General features: G+C 39.6%; 2 protein-coding genes across 4 annotated transcripts in view; one reads left to right on the top strand and one right to left on the bottom strand.

The window, feature by feature from the left end:
* LOC109404209 (FERM domain-containing protein 5) overlaps nucleotides 1-21,203 on the top strand; it is a 31,550-nt gene extending 10,347 nt beyond the window's left edge. Inside the window, exons 2-8 of one of the 3 annotated variants that reach the window (XM_029869090.2) lie at nucleotides 912-1,016; nucleotides 1,243-1,285; nucleotides 1,802-1,975; nucleotides 14,534-14,913; nucleotides 14,980-15,068; nucleotides 16,631-16,857; nucleotides 16,931-21,203. In XM_029869090.2, coding sequence (XP_029724950.1) covers nucleotides 912-1,016; nucleotides 1,243-1,285; nucleotides 1,802-1,975; nucleotides 14,534-14,913; nucleotides 14,980-15,068; nucleotides 16,631-16,857; nucleotides 16,931-17,502 — 1,590 coding nt within the window. In that variant the 3' untranslated portion in view covers nucleotides 17,503-21,203. The remainder of the gene's footprint in view (nucleotides 1-911; nucleotides 1,017-1,242; nucleotides 1,286-1,801; nucleotides 1,976-14,533; nucleotides 14,914-14,979; nucleotides 15,069-16,630; nucleotides 16,858-16,930) is intronic. The other 2 variants (XM_029869091.2, XM_062851045.1) reach the window with 2 other exon arrangements.
* LOC109404210 (uncharacterized) lies at nucleotides 2,712-3,682 on the bottom strand. Its single transcript, XM_019677046.4, has 4 exons — nucleotides 3,532-3,682; nucleotides 3,171-3,326; nucleotides 2,946-3,104; nucleotides 2,712-2,884 (listed from the first exon to the last, which is right to left on the bottom strand). The coding sequence occupies exons 1-4, from the start codon at nucleotides 3,655-3,657 to the stop codon at nucleotides 2,723-2,725; spliced, it is 603 nt and encodes a 200-aa protein (XP_019532591.2). The 5' UTR covers nucleotides 3,658-3,682; the 3' UTR covers nucleotides 2,712-2,722.
* Nucleotides 21,204-25,921: the final 4,718 nt, after the last annotated feature.

Raw genomic sequence — 25,921 nt, 5'->3', positions numbered from 1 at the left:
TTTAACCTGTTTCCTACGTATTTCAATCATTTACAGCTGGTAAAATGTCATTATTGTGAAGAAATAATGAATTGAAAACCGTGTGTTTTTTTAGGGTGGCAGCAAAGGTACGGGGCGAAATGGACACCCATCGGGGCATAATGGACACCCCTGCATATTTTATGCTGTATCTTTGAGAATATCGACCAGTTAAGTAATTTGCCAACGGAGATCAATACCACAGATATAATACTCCATCTTAGACGAGTTTACATAACTTCAAAGTTAATTAAATAAATTTTAGGTTAAAATAATCGGATTGAATTTTTTCAAACTCTCTAAAACGCCTAACAGTATGCAACGCGCGTACATCCATTCATAATTGCCAGTGTTCATTTCGCCCCGAATAGACTACAACATTGAAATTGCTAATTACAGTGTGTTCTGATTAAATATATAATACTTCATCCATTGCTAAATCTACGTATACATGTAGATAAGCTAACAATTTACTTGTTTGTATGGTGGACACACTCAATCTCTCGTGATACCTTATTTGCTGCTGCTTCGAAATTATAAGAAATCCACCATATGAAAAACATACTTCAATTTCAATGATATTTTGGTTATTTTAAAGGAATATAAATGGAACTTTTGAAAAATAAAACAATGGCATGTTCCTTTACACTTATTCATTGAAAGTTTTACATAAAAGTCAACGGTTTCGGCAAAAACAGGGGTGTCCATTTCGCCCCGGGTGTCCATTATGCCCCTAATCCCCCTATAAAAAAATTGCTGTACGGACAATTGTTTGATACACTGTAGCGCCTCTACTATTGGGGGTAATTCGAATTACCTATAGGCTGGGTTGGGAGCCACTGGTGCGGACATTCAGATAAATTCACCTGTCTCTTCTCTGTCTCTAATTTAAGCCACACCATAAGGGCGGTTTTCTGCTGGACTACATCTGTGAACAACTGGAGATCACCGAGAAGGACTATTTCGGGCTGCGATTCGTAGACACTGCCAAGCAGAGGGTAAGTTCTCGTTGCGGAGAAGTGTCACCAGCCAGGGGCCGTGGCGGGTGTCATCATTATGTAGTTGGCATACATTAGCGCGTTATGCAGCCGTGGCGAAATGCAGGCGCTATAGCTTAGTTTAACGTTGGTACATTGCTCATATCTTTTCTCCTGTTTGTACGTTTTTGCATCGTTCTCTCCTCCCGTGGTGGGGCTATGGTACACCATCGTGTGGATATTGCAGCACTGGCTGGATCTGGCAAAAACGATTATCAAACAAGTAAAAGGTACATATATTCTGGACGATGACGCTGGGTCTAAAATAGACCATGCAGTAACGTTTATGTTTCTTTTGTAATCATTGCGTGTCTGGGCGATATTTGTATCTGCACCACTTGCACGGTTGGATGGATGTATGAGTGAATAATGAATATGATTATGAATTTTATTTTTATCACATGGCATCGCCATTTATTCTCTTTCGTTTGAAAATCTTGTATATTTTGTATTGTAGGACAGATATGCGAAACTTGTTTGCTTTCACGACTATTTATAAAAAATCAAAACCTTTCGACTGTAAAATGGAGTAGCTATTAACCCTACCGATTAATAGTATAAATATGATATAATTTCAATGTATCGATGAAATGTCCTGGTATTTAAAATAATTTGGAAATATTTACCAAAGTTCACGAAAAAGACTAATGTTACCCTGTTTTACGGTATATAATTTCGTTTTCTAATTTATGATTGAAGATTTAAAAAAAGCTTTGAAGTTAATTCACATGTCAATTATTTTACAGATGTCGACCCCCTGGTGCTATCCTTTCGTGTTAAATTCTACCCAGCTGATCCATGTCGACTGACGGGCTACGGGAAGGTGATGCTATTCCAACAGTTGAAGCGAGATCTCCGACATGGCCGATTGTACTGCTCTATTGGGGAGGCTGCTGCACTGGGAGCACTGATTGTGCAAGGTAAGTGCCTACTATTTTGAATATTTACCAAACCAGGTATTCAGATTAGCTTACATTTCAGGCCAAACATTTCAATAGGTCCTATCTGCATTTGAGAGGCTCTCTTTGTTCACTTTCTCTTTCAATTATTGCAATGTAATGGTACACTTTTCAACTATTTTTACAGTATAAATCGAAAGACGATTGTTTTGACCATCGTTCAATGCAAGAAAAGAATCATAATACAAATAAACAGCTGAGATATTAACGAAAGAGAGGGAAACCAAAGAGAGCCTCTCTTCTGCAGATAGGACCTTTAGACATGTTTGGCCTGATTTTATATGCGGTATGATTGACATTGGTGCTATTATGGGTGCTCCACAAAACAAATTATTGATATGAAGAGCTCCGCGTGTCAAAAGGCTGAAAACCCCTGCATTATGTTATCATAATACAAACTGCCAGGTTTATACTGATTTGATATTAAAAACTTTACCATTTAAATGTACATAAAATCGAAGAAATCGAGGGTCTATATAGTCAAGGGTCTACTAAATCGAAGTATACCTGTATCCAATGTCATCGTGGGAGAGAGAGTAAAAACCTTTCTCAATGCCGCCCAACCGAAGAGCAGAGTTGAAGTTTGATGTTGCCGTTACAGTACAAGGAATGTGATTAATTCTACAATGGTTAACACATACATACAATATTCAAATTGTTCATTATTTCGGCTATAATAATTAGTTTAAGCTTTCACCCTGATTTTATCTACATTTCCTTTTCGGTGATGGTTATTTCCGTCCAGACGCAAATTTCCGTTTTGTTGTTTCCATCGACTATTCTCATTTCCGTCTGCCAATGAGCGTTACCGATCGAGAACCCTTCAAACACTCTCATGTCCAGATTTGTGTTTTTAGCCGTGTGTTTTCCCTGTGGAATAGATTTTTTTAAATTATTCTCTAAAAATAAGTTTATAAATTAACAGTATTACAATCTGCATTGGGCAACTCAATGGTGGCGAAAAGAAGCCCATGTATGCCTTCACGAAATGGTTTTCATTGAAAATTGGACACACATCGTCCAGCGTAATGGTGTCGAATGGTTCACAGTTTGTTTTATCCAAGTCGCAACGGTTCACCGAGAGCCGGAACTGAAAAAATGCAGATAAATTAGTGAAATTTAGTTTTACCTCTACTTGGTGAATAAGACGAATTACCTGAACCGGCGGCTTTACGTTTCTGATTGCCTCCATAGTTCCGGTGAGACTTATGGCTTGCTTCTTACCCACGATCTGCATGTCACTAAACTTTACTGCACTGTCAGTAACACCATCACACAATGCGTACCTGTCCACTTGGTAGTACTTTGTTGCCTTTGGAATGGAGAAAGAAAGTTTCAGCTTTACGCATTCCGATTTAAAAAAATATTAAGAATGCCCAAGATTTAATTTACCATAGCTTCTTGGAAATCAAAAGAGAGATTTCAAATCAAAACAACGACAATTTGGATACATCATCACAAACACAATACAATTATTCTAAACTACGGTAGAACATTATGGCCCTACCTGAACCTACCTTGACAGAGCAAACCACGTGGAAAATTGCAACAATACAAATAAAATTCAGTCGTGCCATCGTGGTGTGTTTTCGGAATGTGAAGATTTCACCAAAATCTGTGCGTTTTATAGTTTGCGATTTCATAGATGACTGATTTTCGAATTAGACGCATTTACTAAAACAATTTGGTCAAATGATACCGGTTGCAATTAAATATGTGGGAGTGAGACTGGCCTACAGATCAACAGACCGTGATCAAGGCACGGCACCGCGAGGAAAGTTTTTTCAAAATTACGTTTATGCACACCACACTATGACATATCATGTAGCCAATGTAGCTGAGAATCAGAAAAGTGATTTGCTCTGATTATCATTTTTTCATAACCATTCGACAGTTAACACTTCTACTAAGAACGTCACTAAACGGTTATCGTTAATAATAAAGCTAAATTACAAAATTACTAAGAAATTCTCAAAATATCGATGCGGCGAATCCATAGGTGATATACTCATTGTGATATTGAAAATGGGATCCATATGCTTAATAAGGGAACCAATACCCTATTTCTATGCCAGAATATAGATTTCCAAAAAAAGTGATTGAACAAAGTTACTGCAAATTGGTAACTTCTTAAAAATTACCGTTTTTTACACTTTTTCATGATTTTTCAACTTTTTGGCATTATAACACCCAGAGTAGTGAATGGATTACCATAATTTTTACACATAATAATCGTGAGTATGTATCTCTCTGTCTCTTCTTGGCGTAACGTCCTCATTGGGACAAAGCCTGCTTCTCAGCTTAGTGTTCTATGAGCACTTCCACAGTTATTAACTGAGAGCTTCCTCTGCCAATGACCATTTTGCATGCGTATATCGTGTGGCAGGCACGAAGATACTCTATGCCCAAGGAAGTCAAGGAAATTTCCTTTACGAAAAGATCCTGGACCGACCGGGAATCGAACCCGTCACCCTCAGCATGGTCATGCTGAATACCCGTGCGTTTACCGCCTCGGCTATATGGGCCCGTGAGTATGTATGTAGGATGTAAAAAAAAAAAACTACATATATAGAAAAATTAATTTCTGTCTGTCTGTCTGTCTGACCGTTATGCATTCGGAAACTACTGAACCGATTGGTGTGAAATATTGTATGCAGGGAAGCATGAGGCCGGAGAAGGTTCTTAGCATAGTGTGAGAACCCTTCCCCCCTCTGGAAAGGAGGGCTCCCATACAGATGGCTTTGCGAAGAAGAACGACGTTTGCCGGGACAGCTAGTGTATATAAATGAATTTCTGTCTGTCTGTCTGGCTGATCTTTAAGCATTTGGAAACTACTGAACCGATCGGTGTGAAATTTTGTATGCGGCTATTTTTGGCGCCGGGGAAGGTTCTTAGCTTGGTGTGAGACCTCTCCGGTCTCTGGAACGGAGGGCTCCCATACAGATGACTTGGCGGAACACGTCCCTGTGCTAGTATATGATAAAGATAGGAATTAAAAGGTCTCCAGTTTGTTTTGTACGTTTGTTAAGTTGTGCTATACGTTATACTCTGGTTTGCAAATCTATTCCTAGTATTTAATTAGCATTTGTAGTGCTCAGACCGTTTCGGGCAACGATCAAGTACAAGACACGTAAATCGTCCCTTAGCACGGACATCAAAATGTAGAAGGTCTTGTATCGTGGCCCGAATCAGGATGCCCCCTTAGCAGTGCTTCTCAAACTGTGCACCGCGGCGCCCTGGTGCGCCGTGAACATTAAACAGGTGCGCCATCAGGTTCTTGAGTCAAAAAAAAAAGGATTCAATGCAAAAAAACGCCATTTTTTGTTTAATGGAATTTGGGAGTGTTGCTCAACAACATTTTCCCAAAACTTATCCCAACCTTCGAAAAATTCAAAAAATTTCAAATTTTCACCAAATTTTTAAATTTTCAGTGCTCTTTCTGTTGTATTCTAACATTGCCTGTTTTGTCTTTTTTTCAATTTCCAAAACCTCAGTTTGGTTTTTGAGTCTATCAATAGATTGTAATTTTAAAAAAATATTTCAAAAATCATATTAATGGTTTTTCCATATAAGGGGGGGGGGGGGGGGGGGGAGTCGACACTATTTTTCTCAAGCCGGAATATCACAAAAAAAACGAAAAAAGAAGTAAAACCCACAAAACTTTTGGGGGTTTTACCGGTTTATTTTTATCTTTTTTTCGGCTTTTTTGGGATTTTTCGTAGCTTTGGCAAAACAAGTGTCGCTTCCCCAGTTCCAGAGTAATGTCTGCCAGTCTTCTCGGATCTTTATGTTGTGTCCTACTTTTCGGGACGATATTTTCTACTAATGTGGCTATCACAGAACATTTAGGTGGTCTGTTTCGTGCAAGTAGGTCACATCTCAAAATTGTCGGTTTTAGATCGTGATGGAAAATGGTGGATTTTTTTTAGAAACGTGAGATTCATACATTTTTAATAAATACTGTTCATCACTTCTCAAAGTTAATCAACTTTTTCAATGGTCGTTAGAAAATAATCATCCAAAACTCATGTAAAAGACAGCCTTTCAAGCCTTCCTCAAGACTTAATTAAAAAACACATGAGCCTGAACATTGTATTTTTCTAAATTTTCTGATATTTTCTTCCGGAGTGTAGAATTAGCATTTAAATAAAAATACACATAAATAAAAATGAAAAATAAAATGATATTTTCCACACTACACTCAACATCTTAAAAAGCTTTGTTCTTCCCGCAGAAATTTAAAATTTCCAGAAAATTCTGTTAAACCATTTCAATTCACCCGGAGATATCAAAATATTGCAACAGTTTTACTCAGCAGCTTGCTTTAGATGAAGAGAATTGGGTTATATTTGTTTAACTTGTATGATAAATAAATCCCTGGCCAAGTTCGCAGGGGTTGACGGTATTAAAGTGAAGGAGTTTCATTTTGATTATTGTAATGTAGTGTTCTTTAGTGAAACATATCACCTTTTTAACACTTTAATGCGCCTCCAACGGTTCATCACGAACCGGCTGCTGCAGATGGAGTATGACTGATCATATGCATCAGACATGCTCGATAAACACGGAGGATCCGCCAGGGCTCAGTAGAGTCTATTCCCAAGCAATAGTTCCAAGTCGGTTGGATTTGAGAAGGTTTTGATGATCGTTACAAATCCTAATAAAAGTAATATAGGATTTGTGACAGGTTTTGGAACCTTTAACAGCCAGCTGACTTCAAAATGTTGTTTGGGCTCTATTTCCCACGTTTCTCGGTTGATTTTGATTAGTAATTTATTAATGTCATAGTAGCTTTGTCGAATTTTTACCATGTTAGTTGGTCATATTTTCTTTAAATAATGCAATTAAAATCAACCGACGACTTAATAGTGGGAAGGAGATTTGCAGCACTTAATTGTGCTGATAGATTCGAAGCTAACGTGCGAACATTTAAACGCATTGTTGACATCAATGCGTTCGACGTGACATTTCGGACAAAAGCTGACTGCTTCTTATTAACTGAACAACGTTACTTTTGTATGACTAGGTTGACATTTCTAGGCCACGCATGAGAAAATGACATGGTTTATCGAGGTAGGACCGACAGGACAGAACGAATTTGAATATTTTTCATAGTATTTGTAGGGGGATGAATACATAATAGTTGACAAGCAATTTTTGTCTTATTACAATCAACTGGCCAACTTGGCGAGGCTTGCTTACATAACAAGTGACAATAAAGAAACCTATTTTCCTTGAGTTTCTACGCAATGGACAGCCGACCAAACACACGTGTTTTTGTTAATCTCGTACACGGAGAGACGAAACTACCCAAAAGTGAGTTCTTTCCACCCAACTTCGTGGTTGCCTGCGTCAAGCCAATTTTGAGTTGATGGAATCGATGTTTTTGTTGGGTTATTCCCGCTTGCTTCCATGTGAAAAAAATACCTAATTTTAAGTTTTTTCCACTCAACCGAAATTTTGACTAGGTTGTATTCACTCAAATTTGAGTACTGTGCTCAGTTTTGGCTTGACGCACGGAACTGCAAAAGTTGGGCTGTTTCTCTCTTCACTCTCTGACAACAACAGAAAGAGCGCATGAAAAGGAAGATGAAAAAGAACTCAAAATTGAGTTTAAAAGTACCTAATTTTGAGTTTTTCAGTTTCTCCGTGTAGGCATTATTAAGACATGACGTATGTGCATGACGAAACAACTAGCAGGACACAGTTCCAGACGTCTCTTTTTAATAACGACATTCAGCATATTTCCAACAAAACTACACTTCAATAAAGCAAAGACTAAAGCTGCTATGATAGAACAGATCAGAATGACTTAATTGACTATTACCCTGGAGATCTACGTCGAATAACTGACAAATTGACAAGAACCTAACTAAATACATGGACCATACTACAAAAAAACAATTGACAAAAAGAAAAAAAAAGGGGAAACTTTTATTAAAACTATTTTTGTTCAACGCAGGCCAAAACAGTGTCGACTTGGGCCACACACGCCTACGTACTTCTGTGTGTTGAAACAAAAATAGAGGCTCCTAGAAGCAAATGTAGGGAAAGGGTGCGGTGTAGAACATAAGCACAGTGTTGCTACCGCCGTAATCACTTTGAAAAAAAAAAAAAAAAAAAAAAAACTTGTATGATAAATAAATATGACATTTGAAATCTAACAAATATTTCTGAAATCCTTGAGCAATTTTTCCCGAAAAACCTATAAATAGTAGAAAAGATAATTTATATTCGATTGATAAGACATACCATGTTTAAAAGTTCTTCACAATTTTGCATTTCAATTTTAGAAGTAAAGATTGTATTCAAATAACGCAAATTCTCTGTAAAAAAAATGTTGGTGCGCCGCGACATTTCCGAAAAGTTCAAAGGGCGCCGCGATAGCAAAAAGTTTGGGAACCTCTGGGCCCTTAGGATTAGAAATTCCTAGACAAAACACAAGCTATGAAAGCAACTCTTGCTGCGAACAATAGGCAATTTGCCAGAGAAAATACGATTACATGATTGACTGAAGGACCAACAGCATCAACCTTCATCCAGCCAACGTACATTTTCCACCTTCGGAAAAGCACAAAAATGGTCATAACTTTTTTGTTTTTCGATGGATTTTGATGAAATTTTCACAACTTCCCGAAAAACTCTTCTAGTTTATGATGCCGGGGACATGGGTACCTGGTCCACATGGTTCCGGAGTTATTCCGGATTGTCAACGTATATCTCAAGATCCCGATGAGGTAGAAGTATAGTGTCTTCGGCGAATTTGTTCAGCAGGTTAAGGACTAACTGGTAACGGCGACTTTGGTTCGCGATTCGTCAAAAATGTTCTAACCCTCATATCTCGGAAACCTGATAAGATAGAATGATGCTGTCTTTGGCAAAATTTTTCAGCAAGCTCAGAACTATCTGATAGTAAGGTCTTTGGTTTGGGATTTATCCGCTAGGTGGCGCATTGTGTCTGAAAATCTCTAACACTTATATCTCGATATCCTAATGAGGTGCAAGCATGCCGTTTTCAGCAAAGTTGTTCAGCAGGGTAAGAACTATCTGGCAATGGCGTCTTTGGTTCGAGAATCGTCTGCTAGGTGGCACCAGGGTCAAAAATCTTCAAACTTCTATATCTCAGAATTCTGATAAGATAGAATGATGCAGTCTTCAACAAAGTTCTTCAGCAAGCTATAAACTGTTTGATAGTTGAGTCTTTGATTCAGGATTTATTCGCTACACCGTCTTTTACTCCCTTCAGAGAAATTTTGTCACCCCCAACATTGCTCCGTTTTCTCTTCCGGGAAGGTCTCCGGGGATTTCTACAGGAACTCTTCTGGGATTTTTTCCAGGAATTTCTCCGAGAATTTCTCTAGGAATTTCTCTGGAAATATCTCCGGGAATTTTCCGGATTTTTTCCAGGATTTCCTCTAGGACCCACATCAGGAACTCCTGGGAATTCCTTCGGGAATTTCTTCAGGATATCTGCCAGGAATTGCTTCGGAAATTTCTTCAAGAAACTGTCCGGGAAATCTCCAGAAATTCTTCCAGGAATTCCTCCGAGAATTCCTCCAGAAATTCCTCCGAGAATCTCTTCAGGAAAACTTCCGTTTTTTTTTTCAAAAAAATTCACTGGGAATTTCTCCAGGAAGTCTTTCTTCAGGAAATCTTCCGTGACTTTTTTCAGAAAACTCTCTGAGAGTTTCTTCAGGAATTTCTCTAGGAATTCCTCCTTTGTTTTCTCCAGGAATTTCTCCGGGAATTCCTCCGGGAATGTCTCTGGAAATTCTCCCTGGAATGTCTCTGGAAATTTTCCCTGGAATTTCTCCAGGAAATCCTTTCATTTTTTTTTTCTGGAATTCCACTTGGAATTTCTTTACGGTTCCCTGCAGGAACTTCTCCGACTCTTCTAAGACTACCATCAGCAATTCCTCCGGTGATTCCTTCAGTAGTTTCTCCAGGACTTTTTCTGGGATTATTTCCAGGAATTCTTTCTGGTATTTCTCCAGGAGTTCTCCCGGGGATTTCTCCAAGAATTCCTTTAGGGGATTCCTTCAGAGATTCTTTCTGGAGTTTCCTTCAGGGAACCCCCCAGGAAGGAGGATTCTCTAAAGAATTTTCCAGATGAATTGCTGGAGAAATTACCGGAGGAAATCCTAGAGGGATTCTCAGAGGAATACTTGGTAAAATTTCTAGAGGATTTCTTGAGATTGATTTCGGAGGAATTTCACAAGAGCAACCGGAGGAATTCCTGGAAGAATTCCTGGAGGATTTTCTGGAAGAGTTCCAGAAGAAATTCCAAAAACAATTCCTGGAGGATTTCCTGGAGAAATTCCCGATGACATTCTCGGAGGAATTCCTGGAGAAATTCCCAGAGGTATTCGTAAAGGAAGTCCTAGAGGAATTCTCGAGTGTTTTGTGAGAAAAAAAAACCACGGAAGACTTCTTAAAGAGATTCCTGCAGAAATTCCGAGAGGATTTTCTTTAAAAAAAAAACCGACAAAATTCCTAGATATATTCCTGGAGAAATTCCTGGAAAGATTCCCGGAGAAATTCCTAGAGAAATTCTTGGAGGAATTCCTGTAGAACATCCCGGAGGAATTCCTGAAGAAATTCCCGGAGGAGCTAATGGAGGAAATCCCGGAGGCACTCATGGACGAGTTCCTGGGTAAATTCTAAGTAAAATTTCCGGAGAAAATCTCGGAAAAAAAGTCCGGAGGAATTCTTGGAAAAATCCCAGGAGAATTTCTGCAGAAATTGCTGAAGGAAAGCCTGGAGGAGTTCCTGAGGGAGTCCTAGATGAAATCCTGGGGAAATTTCCGGAGGATTTTTTTTTTGTTTATAGAGACTTTACTCTGAAGGGTTCTTCCGGAGGAATCCCCAGAGGAATTCCTGAAGGATTTCCTAGAGGATTTCCCGGAGGAACTTCTGGAGGATTTCCTAGAAGAACTCCCGGAAGATTTTCTGAATAAATTCTTGGAGGAAGTTCTTGAGGAATTCCCAGTAAAATTCTTGGATGAATCCCCGCTGGAATTCCCGGTGAAATTCCTGAAAAAAATTCCGGAAGAGTTCCTGTTGAAATTCCCAGAGACATTCCCGGAAGAAAAAACAGAGCAAAAAAAGTAATATTGTAGGGCGATAAAATTTGTCTGAAGGGGGTCAAAGACGGTTTTAAAGTATTGCCTCTTGTACCACCGTACTTGACCGTTACTATCCTGCCAAATGGCTCTTAGCTTGCTGAACAACTATGCTGAAAATGGAACTCTTATTGTTCATTAGGGTGTTCTGTTCATACAAATAATATTATTTTCTTTAAACTTGACGGAACCTATCGAATAATGTCTGAACCAAGGACACCAGATACGTCTTACTTCCTCTCAACTTTCGGAACAATTTGCTGGACGTTTTCCGTTTTTTGAGATAAAATTGTTTAAATGTTTTGATTGCTGGCGTCACCTAGCGTCGCCATTGCCGGATAGATCTCAACCTGCCGAACTGTTTTACAGAAAACGCCATGCTTTTAGCTTATTACAGTAACGAGATACACGTGTTTTAATATTATGCTCAAGGTGCCACCTAGCGAATAAATCACGAATCAAAGGCTCAACTATCAGACAGTTTATAGCTTGCTGTAGAACTGTGTTGAAGACTGCATCATTCTATCTTATCAGGATTCTGAGATATAGAAGTTTGAAGATTTTTGACCCTGGCACCACCTAGCGGACGATTCTCGAACCAAAGACGCCATTGCCAGATAGTTCTTACCCTGCTGAACAACTTTGCTGAAAACGGCATGCTTGTACCTCATTAGGGTATCGAGATATATGTGTTAGAGTTTTTCAGACACAATGCGCCACCTAGAGGATAAATCCCAAACAAAAGACCTCACTATCAGATAGTTCTGAGCTTGCTGAAGAATTTTGCCAAAGACAGCATCATTCTATCTTATCAGGTTTCCGAGATATGAGGGTTAGAACATTTTTGACACTGGCGCCGCCTAGCGGCCGAATCGCGAACCAAAGTCGCCGTTGCCAGTTAGTCCTTAACCTGCTGAACAAATTCGCCGAAGACACTATACTTCTACCTCATCGGGATCTTGAGATATACGTTGCGCAAAGTATGTGGCCAATTTTGGTACCCCAAGACAATCCGGAATAACTCCGGAACCATGTGGACCAGGTACCCATGTCCCCGGCATCATAAACTAGAAGAGTTTTTCGGGAAGTTGTGAAAATTTCATCAAAACCCATCGAAAAACAAAAAAGTTATGACGATTTTTTTGATTTTCCGAAGGTGGAAAATGTACGTTGGCTGGATGAAGGTTAATGAAACCTCGTCATCCTCTAATCGGAAATTGTTATGCATTAGGGTAACAGGGCGAAATTTATGTTATGTGTTGTGTATGTTCGTATGTGATGTCCTAATATATTACGCATTTGTAGCGTTCCAACATATTGCAGTGTTATATTTTAATGTGGATTTGTAGTGCTCCATTATTATTTTTTTCGTAATAGCTATGGATCACCAATCCGGATACGGCGGGTTCGATTCCCGTTCCGGCCGGGAAAATTTTTTGGATTCCCTGGGCATAGTGTATCATTGTACTTGTCACACAGTGTACAAATCCATGCAATGGCAGGCAAAAAAGCCCTTCAATTAATAACTGTGAAAATGCTCTAAGAACACTAAGTTGAAGAGAGGCAGGCCAAGTTCCAATGCGAACGTCGAGCCATTAAGAAGAAGAAGAAGAAGAAGAAGAAGAAGAAGAAGAAGAAGAAGAAGAAGAAGAAGAAGAAGAAGAAGAAGAAGAAGAAGAAGAAGAAGAAGAAGAAGAAGAAGAAGAAGAAGAAGAAGAAGAAGAAGAAGAAGAAGAAGAAGAAGAATCAATCAAAAGACGAGAAGATCCTATAGATCTTTATTTTTGTTAATTATAAAAGAATAAAAGAAAAGAATCAATGTTCTGAATTTTACGAATAAAAATATAAAAAACAGGGTAGGTACTCATGTGGTCCCGAGGTCATTAAAACGTAAAAAAAACTAATATTTTTACATATGTGCTTGAGAGTAATTTGGCCCATTTGCAATTTTCAATATTTTTCAAATAACAAAAAAAGTAAATTTAAAATAGGACAAGTAGTTAAAAAGTTATGATTTTTAGAACATTTTTAGTTTAGAAAAACTTTGATCTTTTGCACCGCAGCATCTTGGAATTGGTCATCCTAATGACGAAATAAAAACAAAACACGGGTCGGTCTGATAATTTTCGATGAACTAAGAACCCACCAAATATTATGACATTCGGATTTGCAATACACTGATTTTCTATGGAATGGCTGTTTATCAGTTGACTCTGGCCAATCTAGGACAATGAAATATGTATAATTCTAGGCCGGTTGCCTTGCAAGGATACCTACTATTAAGTATGAGTGTAAATCTGAAAAGTCTCATTCATTTAGGTTTGGCAGAATGACGAAATAAGAGTTTCTTTCATAAAATGAGTGATGTTCCGCATATAATATTTGTTGGAACAGTTGATTTTATTTCTTCAGAGTGGACTTTACATTTATCATTTGTTGTATATCAAATTCTGAGTCTACCGTCCTTGGATTTGACAACAGTAGCTGTCGCATTTTTCCGACTCTTAAATTTTACAACTCGCGACCACATGTCCAAACAAAATAATACACGTTGATGTTTCACATCAACTATGTTTACTTTACTGAGCCAACGATATCCCTCCGTCGGAAGCACGATAATGTTGCCGATGTTCCATTTCCAGTCCGTGAAGTTATACAGTCCCTTGGAAAAAAGATGTCTGTTTATAATCGACTTGTTTGGATTAATGGGCATCATACACAATTTACCTTTTCAACTGGGCATTTTACCCTTACTTTCAACCCCGAAACATACTCCTTCATGAAACTAGGATCGTCAAACAGCGGACAGAGATCATCATGTACAATATCGTTAAAATCTTCACAGAATGAAAGATCCATTGCACATCTTTTCACTGATATAATATGCTGGCGAAGAAATTTGGGGCAGAGCGTACATTATAAATTTAAAAGTGCGTTTGCTTAACCTTACCTTCAATGGACCATGAAACTCTTCGGAAACTGCCATCGTTGTATTAAGTTCGGCATAATCTCCGGATACGCGAAACGCAAACTTGCAGGATGTTATTGGGTATCTTACTCCATCGCGACACTGATCTATGTAGTCAATGTAATATACTTTTGAAAGCTGTTGATTGCAAGAATGTTGTTAATTTCTATAGATATTTTAGTAAAATCAAAACTTATACATTGATTGCACAACTGCTATCAGCCAAAGAATACAGAAAAAACAAAAACTTCGCTGCATTAAGACCAAGAATGCTCATTATGTAACCGTAGAATACAGAACACCTCAACATACTGATCCCAACTTACCGAGGCACATGATATCTACTTATGTAAACAATTACCAGCAAACGAACCATGACTTATGGTAAGTGATTAATAAAATGGTTTTTTAACTATCTACTCCGGACAGATGAACTGGGTGATTTCGACCCAGAGACGCACACCGGAGAGTACGTCTCATCGCTGAAGATTGCTCTCCGGCAAACCGAGCAGTTGGAAAAGAAGGCAATGGAGTTGCACCGGAAGCGAGAGCCGGGACAGGAAACGACAGCAGCGTACGATGAATTCGTTGGGATTGCTCGAAGCCTGGAGACCTATGGGATCGATCCCCATCCGGTGAAGGATCACCGAGGAACCCAGCTATACCTGGGGATTAACTTCTCCGGCATCAGTACATTTGCAGCGGGGCGGCGGGCACAGCACTTCCGGTGGCCTGAGGTGCACAAAATCAATTTCGAGGGCAAAATGTTCATCATCCACCTTGCGTACACGGATGATCGACGAGAAGTGGTGAGTGTGTAATTAAGATAAAGGCTATAAAGCATATATTTATAATGTTTTTTTCTTGATTTTTAGAAAAAGCACACAGTTGGCTTCAAGTGCCCATCTGGATCTGCTTGCCGTTATGTCTGGCGATGTGCCATAGAACAAATGTTATTTTTTACGTAAGTATTTGAAATTTCTTGGATTAAGGATTAGGGTACTTCGAAAATGATAGTTATCTTTACTTAATGCTAATCATGTGGGGTAGAGAATGTTTTTTAATAATATTTATTTATTTAAATATTTATTAAATTTTTGTAACTAAAGGTTCTGTCCTTTTCAATATTACATTGTGGATATAATAGATACTTTTTGGACAATTCTTAATGACTACCATTCTCTTTAATTGTAATAAACTAAGCTCATCTCAAGAATGTGCGGTAGCATTGAGCATATTTGACAAAGACATCGATGTTATTGAATCGATTTATATTTGGATTTATAATCGATTTACCGATATACAGAAAATTAGATTATAACATCGATTATTTAAGATTCGTTGAAAAGGAATTAAGAAATTCAGTAGAGCCAAACACAATCATATAAATTCTACATTTTGTATGAATATAATACCGTATGAAAACAATGGAATCGGTTGGCCCACTGGATCCACTGGATAACTGACACTGAGGAAGATTACAAGTGGTATGTAGTCGTAATACGCGTATCTGTCGAAGGATAAGCAATTAGGGCGGAATTAAAAGGTATGAAACTGATTACACTCATTCGAAGAGGGGTTTCTGCTTAGAGGGGTCGAAAAGTCGGTACAAGATCTTTGTACAAATGTTTCCAGTTTGAGTGAAGTCAGTCGGGTCGGTTGAGCAAGGTGAAGGAATTTCGTTTGCCAAATGGCAACTTCACTTTTGAAATGTATATTCAGTACGCGCTTCCCCGGATGTGGTGATATCACATCTTCGGATGAACCTGATGTCTTTTCTTGTAGTTTTGATTCTTTAGCCTCGGCTCGGAGTATGATAACTATTGAATCGATTGAGTGGGCACTAAATAGCTTTGTTCCTTTCAAATCTTTGGAGCAGATAGGTTATATCCTATTTTGCTTCAGAAGAGATTTGTTTATTTCAAACATGTTTAAAAAAAACTACTTGTTTGCAGTTTTACTACCGGGTATATTCCCAAATCCTGCAGAAGTATTCATGTAAAGTTTATTCCGAAACTGGGTCGAGCGTCGTATGAAGAAGCAAAGAGTTTCTGACCTATCAGGTTGACCTCTTCTCTTCTGAAATGCTTAGAACGCATTGTGGATCACCACATCCGTAATGTTCATCTGGTCAAAATTTGGTAGAAGAAAGCTGTAAAATATCCATCTTATTTTCTTACAAAAAATAAGGGGGCAAATTGGTGCACTGATCGAAAGATCATACAAGGTTACCTTTGTTTGGGTCCCCTCACATTGCTCAATTTATAGCAATGAGAAGACAGACTCTTTCGCAAAGATGGGCACACAGGAAGGCGAGATCTATGATAGAAAAATTTCATACCGTAAATTTTTCCATTTTGTTCGCCAGAGTTTGGCAGTGTCCGAATAATGACGCCTCCAGAGCACTACTTCTAGATACCCTTGAGGCCCGAGGTACACATCGATAATTTGGGAGGAGAGGAAACTCATCTTCACATCTGTACTGAACTGTTTATTGATAGCCTTCAACATCTTCATTTCTTCCAGTCTTCCAACAAGCCAACAAGCAGCGGTGATGTCCGGTGGCGGTTTCTTCTCCTGGGGTACCAAATTCAAATATTCCGGACGAACTGAGCGCGAAATTTTGTCCGAGTCCCTCAATGCGCTTCGACAGCAGAAACTGAACAACACCAGTCCTAGCAAGAGGAAAGCCCAAAGTGTTCCGGCGACTCCTTCTAGTCCACAAGGTGATCTAGCGGAAATCCGTAAGTCCCGTAAGTAACATCGTGTTGGACCAAACGAGCACTGATCGTGTTCCGTTTTTTTGTTTGTTTCTCAACTCCTCAGGATACAGTAGCCTTCCACGATCGACGATGTCGGAGCCGCTGGGCGGTTGCAACGATCATCACATGGCATCGTCTGTTTACTGCACCGATAACCCACTGCCAACGTTGGAAACCGTGTCGGAGGAGGCGCGCAAAACGAACGGTGAAAGCAACGATCACCTTTCGGATTACTACTTCCGGGATTCGTTCGACCATTCGTCATCCGAGTCCGGCTTCGCCACCAACGTGATCGAGAACCGACTCGGGTCGCATCTACTCCACCGCCAAACCTATACTTCCGATAACATTTCCTCGCTGGCGATGCACAGTATGGCGAACAACTCCGCCCTGATCCAGCAGCAGAACGCCAGCAACAGTGCGAAGAATGTGAAAAAGTTTTCCCTGATCCAGGCTTTCGTGCCGTCGTTTTTCTTTGTGGTCGTGGTCCTAGCCGTGTCGGCCGTGTACATTTTGGAATCCGATTCGGACATGTTCAGTACGATGAAAAACTGGCCGGAGATGATTTGTTTGCGCTATCAGTATTACCAACCGTTGAAGGAGTTCCTGGCGAAAAAGTTCGGTGCTATATTCTGATTCGTTTTGGTAAAGCCAGAGGGAGGAGGGTCGGATAGAAATGGAGACGATGGATACTACCCGAGGACGGTCAGCTATGCAGAGGGTCGGGAGCTCGGGGGCAACGATAGCCAGATGACGCTGACGCTGACGTTACCCATCACAAGGCAGATGTAGATACCGGACGAACTAGAGCACTTACGCGTGGTTATTTACATCGAATCAATAATTTATTATATGCATATCAGTATTGTTGAGTATGAGTATTTTGAATTATTTCAGTATTTAAAAGTGCTTTTAATTCATCGAACGGAAATGAGTTTTATTGTTGATGTTCACCAGTATTACCACCATCGACCAACAAATCTTCACATATAATCACAATTTGGCATAGCAGCTGAAAAACGAACGGGTAGAGCATGCTTTTGGTGACGCGTTTGATTCCCGGTATATCTAGGAACTTTTCATAATGGACATTGTTTGACTTTTTTGGGCATAACGTATCTTCGTGCCTCGTACACGATATACAAATGCATAAAAGCCAGTGACAGAGAAAACTCTCAGTTAATAACTGTGGTAGTGCTGAGAAACAGGTTTGGTTCCAGTGAGGGCCTAACATAAAAAATTATGTCATATTTTTAACACAATTCTATGTCAGAGAATGAAAATCCAAAATTTCGTCATTTTTGGTGCCCGGGAACTATTTTTAAAATGCATTTGAAGTTTATATGGGGATTTTTTTGTGCGGGGCAAACTGTCATTCTATCCACGGAAAATAAAACTGTTTTGTTTATTTACCTATCAAAACAAAGTTATTGGAATGCAACAAAATCACGTTATACTTAGAAACCTGAGCTCCTTCTGTTAGGCTATAGAAAGTAGCAATATTTTATTCACTAAACAACTCAATTCTGAACCAATTGACACAATTTTTGGAACGCGATGAGATACGTATAGTATCTAGCCGTGTACAAAATTTCAAGTCAATTGGTTTGGAATCAACTGCGTTATAGCGAAGAGTGCCCAAAATACCGGCCGCTGACCAAGTGGTTCGCTACCCTATGCATATACCTTGCTAGAATTGAGTGAGTGTTTCCCATGTTTGATGTTGCAAATTTTGATTAGAAAAAGAAAACTAAATGTTATTTGAAAACTATCACAAATAAATTAAGCAAAAAAAAAAAGAAAATCGTGTTAGGTACTGTTCATTTGAATTCCACTAAGAATTTGCATCCTTTGACAGATACGTATTGCGACCTCAACTGTAAGGTCGTCTTCAGTGTCTTGTACTTGACTCTACGACGACTCGACGAGTCAAGTCAAGTACAAGACACTGAAGACGACCTTACAGTTGAGGTCGAAATATGTATCTGTCAAAAGATGCAAATTCTTAGTGGAATTGAAAGGAACAGTACTTAACACGATTTTCTTTTTACTTACAGATATTCTCCTAACAAGTCCAGGTTAATCATCAACAAATAAATTGTATTCATGCGAAGAAATAACGATCTGTATTACATACAATAAACTCATTTCCGTTCAACAACATTATGTTATCAATCATACCGACTGTTTTCGATCCATTCCTCAGCTTAATTTGATGTAAGGTGGCTTATAGATTCGTCACTGTTTTCAACTATTCCAGTCAGTGCAAATTGTTGGTAGTATAGTTGTTTGAGCAAAACAGGCTCTCTGTCGAAGACAAAATATAAAACTACGAAAACTCCATTGGAACACCCACCAGAATAGGCCAAGCTCTTGTGAAATTGTGCATAAGAAAGTTTGTGTTTTGCATGTGTCACAACGATTGTTCAGAAATGTACAGATTTTTATTAGGTGGAATAGAAACACCCAATGACGAAGCAATAAGTCATCCTAACGAGTATTAAGTAGAATTTGAAATTCCATATTGGCAAACTTTAAGAGCTAGTAGTAGTTGCTCTGCGTGGTAATATATGGGAAAATCCAACAGTCTGGTAATGCGCCAAAATTAATAAGATACAATTAGAGCCATTCTAACCCTTATGGAAAATAATGCATGAACCTACCGATCGATGATTGATCAAGCATTTAGATTCAAATGGAAAATAATAAGCAAAACAGCAAACAGATGAAGAACATAAATGCACAAATGTACAACTGCACTTACAATTAAACAGCCAAGATTGCCAGTAACAAGCCATTACACGGAAACATTATTTGTAAGCTGGTCAACATACCAAAAACGGCAGTGAACCAAATGATTCGTTTTAGATAGGTAGCTTGTTCTTGTAAAGTATCGCGGCAGTAGAATGGAACTTTAGATCATCTTTCAATTCAAAGAGAAACAAACAGTGTAAATTGTAAAAATAAAATAACTTTGGATAAATCGTTTATTAAGAGAAGAGAATTTATTAATTTGAGATAATTAACATTTGAAGAAAGCAGAAGGCATTTAATTAGAACACGCTTAAGTATAGAGGCAGTATTCTATTTTTTGTGGAAGGCTTGTACGAAACGAATCACTCCAGCCAATATCAATAGCATTCAAATTAGAAGATTTCATAACCCTAGAGTGACATATTATTTCCATACGAGATGTAACTTTTAAAAATGAAGAAAAACAATAATGTTGCTTGCCTTATTTGTTGCTGTACCTTAAGTGAGAGAAGCAAAGAAAAACGAAGAAAAATGAGTCATTAGTGCTACACCTAGTTAGCAAAGAATTATATCGATCAGCAGAAACGTCCAATTCCTAGAAGAACAAAAGTTTAACCTTAAGCTACTTAGACAACTTTTGAGATTTTCTCCTTGCGAAACTCAACCACCCATGTATAGCTGATTAGCGACAATCAAATAAACTTTTTTGAAAATGTTATTTCCGATATTCTTTTTTGCTTTGATTCTTCTCAAGTTGAACATTTGATGGACCACCTTTGAACGTCACATCCATAACGTGCGAGTCGCCGCATCTCTCATAGTAGTACATATCAAGTGCAGATTATCAGGTATTACCAGCATAGAGTATTATTTGCTGTCTTCTAACGACATGACTTGAAACAATTCAAAGCCAGCATTTATTGACCAACAGTGTAATCAGTTCCTAATCAGCAGCAAAACATCATAAACATTTCAAAAAAGTAAAAAAATCTTAATTGATTCCAGCTCAAATGAATGGAGTGTTCAACTTTGAGAGAAAAATATACTTTGCAGACAATAGCAGTTTTGACTTAAGTTTATATGACTTTCCCCAAAATTCCGGAGAACCTTCTCCCGTGAATCATTTCTAATATAGATTCAAAACGGATTTCCATTTGTACATAAAGTCACAGAGTTTCTCCCATTTGTAGCGGAAATCGATGAAAGCGTGCGATGGGAAACCGATAGACAACAGATGAACAACACATGCAATTAAAGAAACTATAATGATAGAGAAAAATGTACGACATGAAGATTGCTCTCGGAAAAAAATGCAAGTATTCAACTAGAAAGAAAGACTTTCTTTCGAAACGCACGTGAGCGTTACCTTTTTTTTTTGAATCAACTCAAAGTACCAGTGATTGACCGAACTAACGAATAAGATAAAATGGAAAATAGAGCGGAACATAGAAGGAGTGAGAAGAACAACTAAGAAAATTTGAGATTTGGATGTAGCACAAGAGCGCAATAATTCAAGAAGAGACGATGAAGTAGGTATTTGGAAGGGAAATCTCCACAATAGAAATAAATATCTTCTTTCCTAAGATGTTCCTTTTTATTGACGTTTTAATGCCAGAAAGATATTGAGAAAAGAATAATCAAACTTCGTATTTCTATTCTAGCATTAGCACAGGCTGGGTAATGCATAATTTAGATCCCATTGAAATTAGTAGCCTTTTCCCGCAGCTCCTATCTCTACTTCCCCGTGGTAACGGTCAAAAATTGCGAGCAACCTTTGGGAAGATCGGGTGGCCAACCCCGGTGGAAACTTTGGTCGAAGGCTGACAGGAGAGGGCGGCTGATCGACTCCTAAATGTCAGAAAAGGACTCTAAGGCTTTTTACGGCATCATCAGCATCGGCAGCCATGTTGGATATGTGGCTTGAAATTTCTAAGTGATAATTCTCTGCCACCACAACAAATATTCGTATGAAAAAGTATCATCCTAAATGCTCACTCGCAGTGATTGCCATGATACTTTTACTGCTGCGTGGCTGCAGAATTGACAGTTTTTTATCACTTCAAAAACGCGAGGCAAACAATCATTGAAAAGCAAAAAGCCAATGATTCGTTTGGAAGTTTAGTGATGCATCATGACACCCTAAGCTCAACTGTGCACCGTAGCCCTGCGTGAAGTTAGGGAGTCGGTGTCCGGCCTTGTGAATCAGCCATAATAAAAAGAATTGAGAGACCAATGCAATGGCAACGACTCGCATACTCGCCGATCTACTGAAGGACCACGGGTTCGGCACCGTAGCGCAGCAGGAGGTGTGTTGTTTAGGATACATGGTTAGAATATTTAGATATAATCATACCATCTACCACAGCGACGCCAACACACGCGAGGTAGAACAGCTTTCATCGTGATGGACGATCTTCACGTACAGTTTGGGATCAAGGGCCGATGCTGCTGCATAATAAACGTGCACAGCACTTATTCCGGAAGAATTAATGTTAACAAAGACGTATTCTACCATTCGAATGTCGCCTCAGCATACGCGCAGAATATCAAGACAGCGTTGCCGGACGAGAGCGAGCTAGATGTGGCTTCTCTAGAGGACTGCGGGTTCAAATTAAAAACATTCATACACAACGCTGCCGAGAGCATCATCGAACGGAGTTGACGAAACATAATGTATAGTAAGACGAAGAGTTCAGAGTGGTTTTGAATGATAAGAATGCAGCTCAGACGGTAATACTGCAGTATGGTACCCTTACTTACCTTACCGGTCAGACTAAGGCCTGAGTGTCCTCTGGTGTACCTAAGAGTCGTCTCCAGTCTACTCGGCCCAGGGGTGTGTCACCAGTTCTGCACTCTGCGAAGGGTCCGCAAATCAAGGATGCGACCATTCATTTGCAAAGATTTACATTCATTTGCTATTATCTCAGTTCAGAAGCATGCTAATGAAAAACAATGTATGGATGAATTTAACCTTGTAGTTTTATCTGAAAGTTTGCCGAATAACATTGGGGTCGCAAACGTATACCGTTAACCGGGGTAACATTGATCAGAATTTTCGATCTTTCTTGAATAATTCTTTTGGTAAAGCAAACTTTACATGTTTTATATTTTCAAAACAAGTACTGGCCCTCTGAGCATGTGTTAAGCTACTCGAAAAAGTATTGTAAAACTTTAAAACTTGTTTAAATAGGTTTTTTAATCTAATTTTTGATTTTGTTGATTTGGGGTAACATTGATCATGTCAGTGATCAATGTTCATTAGTGTTGAAAATACCCTTACTTACTAAATTCGGGGTCGCTGATTTCGAATATATTGTCCAAATTCTTACAAATTATGTACTTTTTAAGTTATTTCAGGATTAAGATTCTTTAAACCACGAATAACGCCTAAAACTAGACAATGGCTTAAGGAATTGATAGCCGACTTTTAATAAATTGTATATTTTACTGAAAAAGAGTATTTTTATTAAAGTTTCGTTTATTAAATCCAACTCTAGGATATCATATTGAAGTAATAAAGTGATTTCAAACCTCATATTGTATCTAGTATTCACGCCAAGCATGAATGTTTGACAATGTATCTCATTGCGTTACGAAACACAGTTATGGAAAAATCGTTTTATTTCAATGTTAATGAAATTCAATTTTCATGAATTGCATGTCATTTAACAGCTAAATGATAGCAGATTACGATATACCATTCAATAGCAGAAACTGATTCAATGTTAAATGCTTGTTTGAACATTTCCTGAGGTCGGTCAAGCCGATCAATGTTACCCCGCTGATCAATGATACCCCGGATTACGGTACCAAAGTCGTGAGCGAGCTGTGAAAGCAACTCTCCACGCGGTGAATGTAAATTTCATTCACGCTGTGGAAAGTTGCCTTCACAGCTCGCTCACAACTTTGGAATGCGTGTGCGACCCTAATGTTATTCGGCAAACTTTCAGATAAAACTACAAGGTTAAATTCATCCATACATTGTTTTTCGATAGCATGCTTCTGAACTAAGATAATAGCAAATGAATGTAAATCTTTGCAAATGAATGGTTGCAACCTTGCCGCAAATCGTCCTCTACTTGATAGACCCACCTTTCTCGCTGCGCACCACGTCTTCTTGTGCCGATCTGATGACTCTCGAGAACCATTTTAGTTGGATTGCTATCCTACATCATGATAACGTGACCCGCCCACCGTAGTCTTCCGATTTTTGCGGTGTGGACGATGGTTGGTTCTCTCAGCAGCTGAGCGCAGCTCGTGGTTCATTCGCAATCTAAATAGCGTTAGATAGCTAACTTCGTGTGACGGCGAACTTTGTTCGATCGTAGAGTTTTGAGGAGTTCAAAGTAAGCTCAATTTTCTGCTACAATGCGTCTCTGAATTTCCCTGCTGGTGTCGTTGTCGGCGGTCACTAGTGAGCGGAAGTACACGAATTCTTCAAACGCCTCGATTTTATCACCGTCGATAGTAATTCGAGGTGCCTCCCCCCCCCTGGGACCCTTTGTCTTCGACACATTAATGACTAATCCGATTCGTCTGGCTTCACTCTTTAGTCGGATATGTAAGTTTAATCCATCGTCTCAAATTTACGAGCTGCTATAATATCAATATCATCAGCGAAATCAAGCAGCTGAACGGACTTCGTGAAAATGGTACTCCTCGTGTTTATCACCGCTTTTTATTACACCTTCTAAGGCGATGTTAAACAACCAGCCCGAAATACCATCACCTTGCAATAACCCTCTGTGAGATTCGAAGGGACTCGAGAGTCTCCCTAATACTCAAACCACGCACATCACTCGATACATTGTCGCCTTCATCAATCGTATCAGTTTACCCGGGAATCCGTATTCGTGCATAATCTGCCATAGCTCGTCTCGATCGATTGTATCATACGCCAATTTTAAATCGATGAACAAGTGATGTGTGGGCACGTTGTATTCGCGGTATTTCTGCAACGCCATGAAGCCAATCTGATATTCCTCCACGAACTGTCTTGCAATCGTTGATAGACGGCGGCATAAAATTTGAGAGAGTACCTTGTAGGCAGCGCTCAGTAGTGTGATCACACGATACCTTCCGTCCATTCTTCCGGTAATACTTCCTCCTCCCAAATCTTGGTAATGACCCAGTGTAGTGCTCTCACCAGGGCTTCTCCATCGTACTTTTGAAGCTCGCTTGGTAGTTGTTCTGCTCCAGTGGCATTGTTGTTTTTCAACCGGCCAACCTCCTCCTTAATCTCTTGGAGGTTAGGGGCTGGAAATCCTTCGTCCTGCGCACGTACTCCTGGATCTGTTACAACGCCACCTTCGGTGCTTGCAACGTCGCCATTGATGTGCTCATAGTAATGCTGCCGACACCTATCGACCACCTCACGTTCGCTCGTGAGAAGATTCCCGTGATTGTCTCGGCACATATCGACTTGTGGCACAAAGCCTCTGCGCGAGCGGTTCTGCTTCTCGTAGAACTTCCGTGTGTTCTTAGCGCGGTACAGCTCTTCCATCGCTTCGCGATCTCGTTCTTCCTGCTGGCGCTTATTCCTCTGGAAGACAGAGTTCTGCTTGCCCCGCGCCTGTCTATAACGTGCCTCATTCGCCCTTGTACGGTGTTGCAGCATTCTCGCCCATGCTGCATTCTTCTCGTTTTTCAACTGTTCACATTCTCCGTCCTACCAGCCGTTCCTGTGATTCGGAGTCGCGAAGCCTAGTGCTGCAGCCGAGATACAACTTATGACGGATCGGATGTTTCTCCAGCCATCTTTAAGTGTAGCTGCGCCAAGCTGCTCTTCCGTTGGTAGGGCCACTGCTAACTGCTGCACTACGAGCCACTGGATCACACGTTGTCGCATCTTGCCCAGCACTATAATTCCTGTTCTCAGTTCATTGATGGTGCCACAGCTTTGGTAGAAGGTAGCCGCTCGATGCCCGCTATTCCACACTTTATGTCCAGTTCAACAAAGTTCCTGAAACGCCACGATGTCGAAGTTGCGGGGATGTATTTCATCGTCCTGCGACACCCTGTCACATCTTGCGAAACCAAGTGACTTGCAATTCCATGTTCCAAGTTCCCAATCGTAGTCCTTATTTCGTCGCGTGGGTCTTTGCCGATTGTATCGAGTCGTATTTTCTCCTATGTTATTCGCAATGGGGATTTTTACGGGTGGCTTATTGGGCCTACGCCAACACTCCTGTCTCGCCGGAGGGCCATCGTGCCAGTTCTGTTTAACGTCCCAACCAACACTGGGACGACCACGCTGATAGGGCTACCACCTTGGATCTAGTTGGGCGTTGCAGCATTTCTT

The sequence above is a fragment of the Aedes albopictus genome, chromosome 2 (genome assembly GCF_035046485.1).
Source record: "Aedes albopictus strain Foshan chromosome 2, AalbF5, whole genome shotgun sequence".
NCBI lineage: Eukaryota > Metazoa > Arthropoda > Insecta > Diptera > Culicidae > Aedes > Aedes albopictus.
Note: the sequence above shows the minus strand (reverse complement) of the source record. Positions and strands in the feature narration are given on the sequence as shown.